Source organism: Myripristis murdjan, chromosome 9 (genome assembly GCF_902150065.1).
Source record: "Myripristis murdjan chromosome 9, fMyrMur1.1, whole genome shotgun sequence".
Lineage (NCBI taxonomy): Eukaryota > Metazoa > Chordata > Actinopteri > Holocentriformes > Holocentridae > Myripristis > Myripristis murdjan.
The window spans coordinates 1,891,687-1,904,270 of record NC_043988.1 but is presented as its reverse complement, the minus strand read 5'-3'; the positions used below and the strand labels follow the sequence as shown (position 1 = coordinate 1,904,270).

At 40.2% G+C, this 12,584-nt stretch overlaps 1 protein-coding gene across 1 annotated transcript in view; it reads right to left on the bottom strand.

The window, feature by feature from the left end:
* adgrd2 (adhesion G protein-coupled receptor D2) overlaps positions 1-11,101 on the bottom strand; it is a 43,209-nt gene extending 32,108 nt beyond the window's left edge. Inside the window, exons 1-8 of the mRNA XM_030061112.1 lie at positions 11,042-11,101; positions 10,840-10,875; positions 9,683-9,740; positions 9,297-9,536; positions 7,600-8,229; positions 6,195-6,320; positions 2,183-2,277; positions 37-330 (exon numbers count right to left, since the gene is read on the bottom strand). Of these exons, the coding sequence (XP_029916972.1) occupies positions 37-330; positions 2,183-2,277; positions 6,195-6,320; positions 7,600-8,229; positions 9,297-9,536; positions 9,683-9,740; positions 10,840-10,875; positions 11,042-11,101 (1,539 nt within the window). The remainder of the gene's footprint in view (positions 1-36; positions 331-2,182; positions 2,278-6,194; positions 6,321-7,599; positions 8,230-9,296; positions 9,537-9,682; positions 9,741-10,839; positions 10,876-11,041) is intronic.
* Between the last annotated feature and the right edge of the window lie 1,483 nt (positions 11,102-12,584).

Sequence of the window (12,584 nt, the reverse complement as noted above, 5' to 3'; positions counted from 1 at the left end):
TATTTACAGATATGGACACTGTTGTGTATGTGGTACCTCTTTGATGGCCTGCCATGTGAGAATGTTGTCCTGGCTGATGACGCTGTCTGCCACACTGATAAAGTGCTGGCTGAGCTCCTGGGCGCTGGTTTGGCTGCTGTTGGCGTCAGGGGGTGGCTTGGCAGGGACATCTGCAGCCAGTGACAGCAGCTGGATGAGGGACAGCATGTCTGCTGGCTGCAGAACCTCCTGCTGGGTTTCCTCCAGTGCCTGGACGGACACGTCCAGCAGGGTGGATGCCTGAGCCCAGCTCACTGGACCTGATGGCTGCTGCCCCAGTACCACCTGGGACTGGAGTCATAGTAACTGGATTAGATCCTTGTACTATACCAGTTGTTTTCAAAGTGAGATCTAAGGACCCAAGGGGTCCTTAAGGGTGTTCTAGGGAGTTGTCAGTATAATGAGGAATAATACAGTCGCCTTTCTCAAGTATTTAAACAAACAAAAACAAATTCAGCATCACTGATCTGACCTAAATATAGGCCATGATTTTAATTATTAGAATTCACTAATTCACTAGATACACACACACAAAACTCACAGAGGTGAACTGTAGCAGAGTGCCAAAGAATGAGTTTTCGTTTGGATTTAAAGGTATCTACTGTGGTAGATTGCCTTTCAATTTCAATTGGAAGCCTGTTCCACAGAGAGGGAGTCTGGTATGAGAAAGGCCTGTAAACTGCTGATTTCTTAATAACTCTTGGAATGTATAGGTATCCAGCATCTTGTAAGTGAAGACTCTGTGCGGGCGAGATCATATATGGTGACAGAAGCACTTTAAGGACAGAGCAAGCCTGAACTGGGACCCAGTGTAGGGATGACAGAATAGGAGTTATACGATCAAATTACGATCAAATCAATCTGGATTTGGTCAGGATTCTTGAAGCTCCATTGAAGCTGAAGCTGAAGACTTTGAATACTAGACTTCGGTAGACCTGAAAACACATGATAGAGTGCTAAAGCAGCAACAGCTACAGGAACAACATGGTGCAAAATTCAGGTTGAATACCATTTCTTGGTAAATCTGGCCCAAAACGTGCTGGACATCATTGCTGTACTTTTCAAATCAACAGTGTGAGGACTGGCGAAGAGAAGAACTTACAAGTAAATCTCTTTGTATAAATAAGGGTAGGAAAGGAGGAGAACAAGGGGTGTTGAGGGCCCAATGCCTGTGTTTGCCTTAGGCCCAAAAATCGCTAAGTCTTCCCTTGGCAGCACAATAGCCTCTTCTGGGCGTTAGCCTTTGGGCAGTGGGTGTGTAGGAATGTTTTACATTTTGGATCTCATTTCATTCTGTCGCCATCCTAGGAAATGGAAACTCGCTGCCAGCAGTTACTTAACGAGGTAGGTGGCTCCAGCTTTGAATGCTGTGTTGACAAACTGCAACCAACAAATCCTACTCATTCTGCGTTTACAGATGTTTCCATGTTGTCAGCTAGCTTAGACGCTGTGATCGCCCTCCAGCCACTGTCACTTTCATTCAAATCATGGTCGGTGGAGTTTTTAGTGGGGTTTGATGGCTGTGGACATTGCTCCACCTATCATTATAGGAATGTATTGCTTGATTTAGACATATCTATCACCCTTGGGGGGCCCTAGTGGCTCACCTGGTAGAGCGTGTGCCATATACTAAGGTCCTTACCACAACAGATCAGGTTCTTTCCTGTCTGTCTCTACTATCACTATCGAATAAAGCAAAAATGCCCAAAAAAGAAAAAAAAAAAGGAAAAAAAGAAGAAAAAAAGAAGACAGTCATTTCTCTTACCCATTATTGAGAAAAGAATGTATCTATGAAGCCTTCCTATGACACAGCTGTCTCTGTGCTGGGACCCACAGATTGAAAACCACTAATTTAAAGGAGTATAAAGAAGCAAAGAACCATTGAAACTGAACGGGTAGAACCGGTGTTAGCATTTGTGGGCCTTCGGTTCACAGCAGATTTTCTGGGTGTTTCATCTTGGCATGACTCTTCTGCCAATGCCGTGATATCAGTTGAACACTACAACTGCTGCCATGGAAAGGTGAATCAACTGGAAATATTTGAGAACGAAAGGCCCATGCAGGTTCTACACATTCAATTTTTATGGAAAGAACAATGACAATGACAATGAAAGTATTTGGTCAAGATGTGTGGCTTGTTCACCTGGGTTTTATTGGAGAGCTTCTTCACCTGGTCCATAAAAGCAGTAGGACGAGAGCTCTGAGAATCACTCAGCTCCTTCATCTTCAGGTAACGTTCTGTGCCAAAGACAGTGGGACATCAGTCCACAGTACTACTTGTGTGTAGAAACGCGTGAATCTATACGCACATACACACACACACACACACACACACACACACACAAGGGCACAGGCACAAAAGTACCTGTTCTATATGTCAGAGTTGGCAGTTCTCCTAGAGGGGTTGTACAAATGCAACTAGATAGGGAACAGCTATTATATATAACAAATAACAAATTCAATGTGTCAAATAATTATTAAAAGCAGTCAACTGACAATATTTTGTGCAGATATTTGATCTCTTTAAATGTGATAAGTTTTTGGTTTATTATAGCCTATACTGTATTTATTATATGAATAACATTAGGGAGATTAGCTGATTGCCATGGCATCAGCTAATGGGTATCCTTTAAATAAACAGATAAACATACATATGACAAACAAAAATAATAAAAATATGAATTATCAATTTTACAAATAATAGTTTGAATCTTTACTATTGGGTGTGTAATGTCTGATTTGTTGGCAGATGACCATGGTAAAAAACAAATGGTCAATCAAAGTTATTCATCATACTTGTGTAGTTTGACAGCTGATGTAGTTTTTTTTTTTATTATTTTTTTTTATGAGTTTTCATAGCACTTACATTCCTGTTCAGCATCTAGAAATAGTTACAGTGATTTGTTTGTTTGTTTATTTGGTGCTCAAAACGGAGCAGATCAGAAAGAGCTGTGCTCTGTGTATTGGTCAGTGCTGGATGAGTCTACCTGTATTAGACTATGGTGATGTGATTTACACGCATGCTTCATTCCTTTAGAAAACATCGGACAACTTTATCATACAATGCTGCAATGTGCTTTGTACAGTAATAAGTGCTGGCTCACATGCACATGCACACATACACATCATGCTTTGTAGGGCCAGGAGAAAAATGCTCATGTTGGTATTTGTTTTGAAGACATCATCTGGCAAATTCCCCTCTTATATTTCCAACCTTTAATCTTATTCTTATTTAAGTAACTGTAACACTAGATCCTCCAGTGGGATTCTTCTAAATCATCTGAAAGTGAAATCAGAGCTTGGTAAAACTTCCTTTTCTGTCCATGTACCTTGGTTGCAGAACGAACTGCAAAATAATTTAAATCTGGTGAGATTTACCCCCTTTAAATACATTCAAAAATATAGTATTAGTGTATTCATATTTTAAAATAGTATATTCATATTTTAAAGGAAATTTATTTTGCATCAGATAGCCCTGACCCTGGCCCACCTAGATGGTCAACTTTAATGTTGCATTATTGTGTAAGTGAATGATTTTAATGTGTAACTTTTAGCTTTTGCTGCCTTTGTGAAAAGAACTCACAGCACCTTTCTAGTTACATAAAGGATTAATAGAAATATATATTTAGTGTTGCTCTAGCCACCCCAATAATTCAACCCCCTCGAGCATCTACTGCACAAAGCACTAGCTCACTTTGAGATGCAAAGAGCTGTGCCGCAGAGTATGAGGGACGAAAAATGACAAAACAATAAATAAATGAATAAATAAATAAATACGCATATAAATATATAAATGCATAAATAATTAAATTAATAAATATTTCTACATTTATTTATTTATTTATTTCTGTTTTTATTCATGCATTTATTTATTTATTTGTGTATTTATACATTTATGCATGTATTTATTTATTTATTTTTACATTTATTTATTTATTTATTTATTCATTTCTACATTTATTTATTCATTTATTTATTTATATATTTATTTTTACATTTATTTATTTATACTTTTATTTATTTCTACATTTATTCATTTATTTATTCCTTCTTTTATTTCTACATTTATTTATATATTTCTACATTTATTTATTTATTTCTACATTTATTTATTTATTTCTACATTTATTTATTTATTCCTACATTTATTTCTGTATTTCTACATTTCCACATTTATTTATTTCTGTATTTCTGTGTCGTATGTTAATAAGGTGGGCGGTTCTTACATTAGTCTTAAGCACGATTGGTTTGTGGGTGTGATCCTATCCACTGCTACTGCCTGGGCTGGCAGTAGCAGTGGATAGCAGTGGACTAGCTAGCTACTAGGGCATTAACAACGCCAGACTTTTCCATGTCGTCGACGTTACGTCGACCCGTCAACACCGGGAGATTTTTGGGGGGCTAGCGGGGCTCTAACCGGAGGGAGGGAGGGGTTGTGGTGGAGCGCCGACCGGGCGACCGGGGGGTGAGGAGGCTGTAGTGGAGCGCCGACCGTGTGTGTGGGGGTGTGTGTGTGTGGGTGTTTCTTCGACTTTCGACGGGTCGATGTTTACATTAATGCCCTACTAGCTACTGTGTAAAACGCAATGGAAAGCGTTTTGAGAGCCATCGTCAGTGATTTAAGGTCACTGGCGAATGATGTGGTAAATCATGCACCCACCGACTACTTCCAGTGGTCCGACTACACACACGGTCGGCGCTCCACTGCAGCCTCCTCACCCCCCGGTCGCCCGGTCGGTGCTCCACTACAACCCCTCCCTCCCTCCGGTTAGAGCCCGGCTAGCCCCCCAAAAATCTCCCGGTGTTGACGGGTCGACGTAACGTCGACGACATGGAAAAGTCTGGCGTTGTTAATGCCCTAGCAGCTAGCTAGTCCACTGCTATCCACTGCTACTGCCAGCCCAGGCAGTAGCAGTGGATAGGATCACACCCACAAACCAATCGTGCTTAAGACTAATGTAAAAACCGCCCACCTTATTAACATACGACACAGAAATACAGAAATAAATAAATGTGGAAATGTAGAAATACAGAAATAAATGTAGGAATAAATAAATAAATGTAGAAATAAATAAATAAATGTAGAAATAAATAAATAAATGTAGAAATATATAAATAAATGTAGAAATAAAAGAAGGAATAAATAAATGAATAAATGTAGAAATAAATAAAAGTATAAATAAATAAATGTAAAAATAAATATATAAATAAATAAATGAATAAATAAATGTAGAAATGAATAAATAAATAAATAAATAAATGTAAAAATAAATAAATAAATACATGCATAAATGTATAAATACACAAATAAATAAATAAATGCATGAATAAAAACAGAAATAAATAAATAAATAAATGTAGAAATATTTATTAATTTAATTATTTATGCATTTATATATTTATATGCGTATTTATTTATTTATTCATTTATTTATTGTTTTGTCATTTTTCGTCCCTCATAGCAGAGCAGCTGCTGTTGCAGTGTGACATATTACATACCGTGTATTGCCAATAGATATAAGGACCCATTTTAACAAGTCATTGAATCTGGCATTGAGTTTCACAATCTTATTAAGTCAAGTGAAACATCTGTGGTGGGCTGAGATCACTTGACTAAATGGTTATCAACTTGAATTTTTTTTTTTTGTAATGTTTTTAATTAAAACAGGTGACATTTCAATCCTTAAGTTTAAAGAACAGATTTGAAACAAAGCTGATATTCCTTGGCACCAAGTGAAAAGGGTGTCAACTCATTGCAAGTTTTACAGTTGTGATGACAACATTTCATAGAGGTAATACATGAGTTCTTTGTGTTTTTGGACTACCTAGAGACCACCTGTCAAGCAGTATGTCCAGCACTGTGACATCTTTTTCTGAGGTATCCCTCTTTCAATGTAGGTGGTGCTCTTTTCTTTTGTCTGCTGAGCCATGGTAGCTATTGTTGCTCATGCTAACTACCCAGATCTTCCATTTATTCCAACCAAACTGGACATGTAAAACACATTGCTTCATATGCAAGATCTAACGGACATCACAGATTTAGACATGCGAATGGCTCTCATGAACTGGCTTTGGATGGAATCACTATTATTTCACTTAAGACTCAATACATAATCAAATCACCTGATGATATGGAGATTTTCTGTAAACCTCACCTCTGCTGCTCTTGCAGATGAATGGCAGTGGATCAGAACAGCCAGTCAGACCATACAGCGGGAGGAGTTGCTTGGACCAGCCCTGCAGCATCTTGCAGCCCTGCAGCTCCCTCTGTTGGTGGACTGCTGCTCATGCATTCCCATTATCACACAGAGCACATATACAGTGCCAGAGAAAAAGACTAAGTCAGCATCAGCACATAGGGACTTGGTGTTTTTAATGGCAAGATATAATATGAATAATAGATGTATGAACAAGATAAACATTGGTTGCCGGCATAAGGAGTACCTTTTAAAATTAACAACTTAAAATCTTTGAAGTGCTAATTGGTTTCCTCAGCCTAAAACTGATCAAATAGGGGTGCAGGGCCTAAGGTAGACCTCTTTATGGGCTATTGGGACAAAACAAAATTAAGAGCCTCAGATTCTCATTCAATTTCAAGAGACAAACAATTGTTGACATTTTTTTCATTGAAACAATGACAATCCTCTGAAAACTCTTTAATCTCAATTTAAAATTATAAAAACAAAAATCACACCTGAAAGCGGGGGAGAGTTTTATTACTGTTCACCATTGCATGGAGCCCTGTTCTTCCACCCTCTGCCAAAAAAGCCCCAATGCTTGTGGAGTTGTGGGAATCCCCTCCATCCATTCCTCCCTCCCTCCTCCCTTACCATTCTAATGTGTTTCTGTAAGTGTCTCTGTTTCAGGCTGGATACGTTCACTCTCACACTGTCTGCGTTCTTTTGGAAGGAAATCATCCAGAATGACTCCACAGCTCCACAGCTGGGAACAACCACTGGTTTAGTGATACTGGTCTGATTGGTCTGGTACCATACTTGGGGATGCAATAAGGAACATAAGGAAATACCAGTTTCCCCTGTGACAATGACAATTTCTGTGCTCTATGAAATATATGTGGTGAAATAAGGCAAACAAAATAAAAAAATAAAATCAAGTTAAGTATGTAAAACTCCTGTCAAAAAGATGTCTTTTGGTATTTTAGGTTTACACTGCCTAATTGCAACTGAACTATGGCTTGAAAACAAAAATCACACTGACTCTCGAGTAGCAGAGGTTTGGTAAACTGTCATCCGGTGGGATTTTAGTCAAGGCAAATGGGATTCCAGTCCCTGCGCCTTCATCTAAATATGATGGACTATCATAGGTCAAGATCTGTCTCCTTTTACGTACAAACCTTTGCGTTTTGGGGTCACTTCCTGTAGCTGGTACATGAGGAAACAGAACACGCCCAATGAACCCACTGACTAATTTGGGAGAGTAGAAAGCAGTGGAGCTATGATTCAGTCACCAGTGCATGAAAAACAAAATGTCGGTACCATTCTTTCAAAAGATCATGAATTGTTTTGCCGCGGCTTCAGACTCACTGAGTGCCAACCTTACCTGGACAAAAAATCATGGCTTGCAGTTGTTTGACCACTGGATGGCTGCTGATACTGTCAGTGCTCCAGCTGAAGAGAACCTCCTGGGTCAGAGGAGAACAGGCGTTGAGGGCACGGAACTGCCTCGCCTCCAAAGAGATATTCCAAACATTCAGGTCGGTGATATTTCCAACAAAGGGCTCTGTGAAATTCCCTCCAAAGGAATCTTGGTCCTGACCCAGGATGAGTATCCCGTCCCTGTGGATATCCCTGGGAGTGTCCAACCCCAACCCCATGTCTTTCCTCTCCCCGTCCACATAGATAGCCCAGTGGCCATTGCTCCTGCGCCAGGTAACACATAGGTGATGCCACGCTCCGTCATTGGGAAAGGAAGCCTTATATGGCTGGTGTTGCCCGTGGATGATGAGCGCCAAGAGAATACGCCCCTGCATGTCCACTTGGCCACGGAGCTGGAATTCGTTAGTGAACACGGGTGCAGCGTAGGAGAAGATGGTGGACACCTCGTCCCACTCTGGGTCCCACTGAACACGAATACACACACTCACGGCCGACAGGGCAGGGAAGGACATGTTGACACGAGCAAAGCCCTCACGGGATTCCCTTGGGAAGTTCAGAGCTGAGAAGGGTAAATCTAAGCAAAAGTAGAGGGAGAAAATTTGACTTTTAATTCAATATTTATACAGCAAAAGGGCTTCAAACCTTGATTATCCCCTTGAGATTCAAACTGTTGACTATCTACTCAGTAGCTCACTTCTCTAATCTTTAAAGGGATAGTTCACCGACTTTGAAAATTTGATATTATTTCTTTTACCTGTCATGTGTGGAGCCTGAGAAGGGCTCATTCCCTCAATTTAATTAACTCATTCTCATGTTTTATTTAATTCATGGCCACAAGACAAGACTCTTCCTTTCTCCCAGGAGCAAAATAGTTCTACTGTTGATAACTGTGTGTTTTTTAAAATGGTTGTCCACAAGGATCTTCAGGTGCAAAGCAGGCATGGATCTGTTTCCTTACCGGGTAGCAGGTCCAGGCACAGACCAGACATTTGTCCCCTAGAGGAAGCAAGTTTGTACCCGGGGATCCTCGGGGACAAAAACATTAAAGAAAACAAACAAAACTACACTGAACTAAACAAAAAAAAAAAAAAAAAAAAAAAAAAAAAAAAAAAAAAAATAAGGGGGAGCTGAGGAAAAGAAGGAGCTAGCAATGCTACTTGCCAGCTATCTTTTAGTACTCTGGAGAAAGTTGCCATTTTTGTCACCCAATAGGTGAACGTGTGTTCAATGAAGAAAACAAACAATAGTAAACTCAAGCAATCTACCTCTGTTTCTGGCAAGGAGAGATGCAGGAAATGCAGAAGTTACCGGACCTTTGCAGATCTTGGTAGCAGGAAACACTGTTATAAACAGTAATTTAAGCAAAGCGGTCGTCCTTGTTAAGTGATATTAAACCTTCTTTGGGTGGACTAAAGCGGTATTTTTTATTAAGTAATGTTAGACGGGGGGAAGTCCACTTCAGTGGCAGGCGGCTAACAGTTTGGAGAATCCAATCAGTATCCAGCTTTTAGTAATGATGAGAGGAAGATTGCACCACTACCGTCCTACATAACAGCTAAGGGTGGAAGTGAAATAATATAAAAAATTTTTGTTTCATTGAGAACTTTTTATTAACTGATAAAATGTAGGGCTTCCACTTGCATTGCTTTGCGAAGGCTAGGGGCTTGGAGACTGCTCTGCTGGGATCCCTGACCCAGATGGGTGAGTGGACACCAGCCTGCCGGAGCAGCTCCAAGGCTCCCTCCTGGTCCTCTGGCTGGTCCAGGGTGATGAGGGAGCTGAACATGCCTCTGCAGAAGCTGTCAGCCCTGGGAAAGTCCAGTGAGTCATCGACCAGCTGGAAGGCCCAGTCCGATGTGAGGTGGACCAGTCTGGCCTCTGCTGCAGAGAAAGACACAGAAAATTAACGAAATACAGTATTACATTGGTGAGCTAATTAAATATTGATGGGTTGAATGGATGGGTAAAAGCCCACCAGAACTGTGCACTGAAACTGCAGGCCATTAAAAAGTGATTAACAGTCTCACCATGTAAGCCCCTCTCTCTGTCTGGACTAGCATGTGTTGGCTCAGTCTCACACACCACCTACAAGAGGAAACATTTGTTTTACTTTTACATTTTAAAAACTACATACACATAATATACATGTTGCATTCCAAAATGACAATTTATCCAACATTAGGGGAAAAAATGTGGCTGCTAGCATTAAATTAAAATACAGTACTCTATGGCAGTAGTTAGTTATCAACCTTTTGGCTTGTGACCCCTGAAAAAAAGCAATGCCTACGCATGACCCTTTGTCACAGGCTGCATATGCAGAGTGGTGATCTGTCCACCTAAGGTTCATGCATTTGATCAATTGTCAGAGGAGGTCTCAGTTTTTCGCCAGAAAACAGCAAAAGTAAAATCTGAAAAAATAATCATCATAATTTTACATTCTAAAAATGTTGCAACTCAACCCCCCAGGTTGAGAACCACTACTCTATAGTTTTCTGAATATGATGTGTTTAAGACTTTTGCTTACAGAGTAGTTTTGTTTTTCATAACAGAATTATCTGTGTTTTTGAACTCTTAACTGAGGAATTCCAGCAAAACGAACACCATCTAAGATAAAAAGTAGCTAAACAGCAACTATTAAAATTGCCCTAGTGTTGTACACAGTAGCACAGAATGCACAGATGTATTACCACAGTAGAGAAGAGCATCAGTCCAGTAAGCAGGGCTCCAGTCATCTCTGAGTCAGTGTGCTTTCCAGCTGGAATAAAACACGCGTTTATCCTCTTATTTGTGTGGAAAATAATATTTTCCGCGGATCAAATGGCCAGCTGTATTTCACAATAGAAACAATCCCTGAATTTCCATCAAATAAAATATATACAACAGGGAACTTTTTATGGCAATCTATCTTTCACATTTCATGCTAATGCCATCTCAAGTGAGACTGTTACTAGACTATTACATGGCAAGGCAGTATCATTAACACTCCAGCCCATCAGATTACAAAAGATAGCTCTCAAAAACTTTGCACAGTCTAAGTCCAGATTCATTGTAGCTCTGTGGTCAGTCGCAGAATCCCAGTTTTACTCCACAACAGCAGAGGCTCTCTTTTTTGTGCCCTCTGGGAACAATTCCACATGCAAATAATGATCCAAAACCACTCCAGTCCCAATTCCTCATCCACTACCTTGGCCCCAACATCCAGCATGTCCAGGTCTTCTGACTGGGAAAGAACCAGAGATCCCAGTGTGTCTGTATAGTTCCAGTCTGTTGACTGCCTCCTGCCTCCCTTCAGACCCCCTACCCCCCACGCCCACCCTGGTCAGTACCCTGAAGTCAGCGTCCTTTGTCATGCAAATTAAGTCATTTTTTAAAAGAACTCTACTTACGCAAGCAGTGTCAGGCATTTGGCACAGAGAGTTCATCGAGAGCAGCAGGGTGGCAGACATTTTTACCACATGCCCCTTATTTATGCCTTCTATAGGGCACTCTAAAGTTAATTGAAACATCTGTTTTATTGGTGTACTTCATAGACAATAAAAGATTAGTACTCCTCATGTAATCAGAGTACAGTGAGCCAAAAGGTTGTTTGGATGGATTTCATCTGGTATTTGTGTGCATCATGTTCACATACCTATTATATGCCTCTTCCATGCATAATCTATGCATTTCTACTTTTAAAAGTGATATTTTCTCTGTTACACTCGTCATTAAGATGGCTGGATATTTCAAAAACTCTGTCTAGCGTAGCTGTAAACACACACACACACACACACACACACACACGCACTTCAGAGTAAGCGTACTGAACTAAAGCCAGGACATCAACAATGCCCACAAATACTGATCAAGACGCAGTCTGATCAAGACAAAGCCAACCATTAGTATTCCACCTAGGCATCAGCTCACTGTGAAAGTCTGGCCAAAGCCTGACAAAGCCTCCAAGACGCCTCCCCGTTGGCATCCGTGTCCCTCGTGCCCTCCTCTCCTGTCACCCATTCATCTAACTGAACAAAAAAGTACTCTCTCAGTCACGCCATGGTTCAAACTTCAAACTCTGAAAATGCATTCTGGAATTTGCGTCCACTTACTGGACCAGGTCTGATTTTTAAGTAAAAGTGAAAGGATACTTGCTATATTTTAAATTAATGACATAAATAGTAATAAGTTACACTGACATTTTCAATTATCTATACAAACAGACAATCATACTGTAGCTGACTGCAAATAATAGAAGACCAAAGCACATACCATGCTGCTGTGTCACCTCAGTAAAACCCATTAGAGGTTAATATATAAAACTTTACTGCCACATTAAACTCTGCCACCTGGTCTTTACACACTGACTAGACAAAATATAGCTGTAATAGGCAGGCTCTGAATAGGATGCCAACATGGTATACACAAGAATCTGTATTCTTGTGTATACCATGTTGGCATACACATCTAGCAAGCCAAATGCCATGCAGCACATGGTAGCTACTCTGTACACCTAGGCCGAATCCCTTGCTGGCTGAAAACATATAGTGATGGATAGATAATGCTAAATGTATTAATTTAGAGGTACAGTATGTGTACAGGGAAGGAAAACTGTCACATTGTAGCTTGTCAGACCGTGGTTTTGTATGATGATTTCAATGGGAAAACATGTTTGGCTATATTAGGTTTCAGATGTGATCTTCCTGTTGCTCCTGTTGTCACTGCAGTAGTCTAAAAAAGCATGAGTGTGAAATGGTCCATCCTCAGCAGTGGGGCTTCACAGTTAACCTTCCCATGCAGGGTTTTGATGGAAAAAGTCCCACCAAAGCACACACAGCCTATTGATCTATTTTAATACTGTTTCCAGCTGACCATTCATCTTCAGTGATCTGATTGTCTGTATCAGTCTTGATAAAAATCAGATCCAGTGCATTTAAACCTTAATTTGTTGTG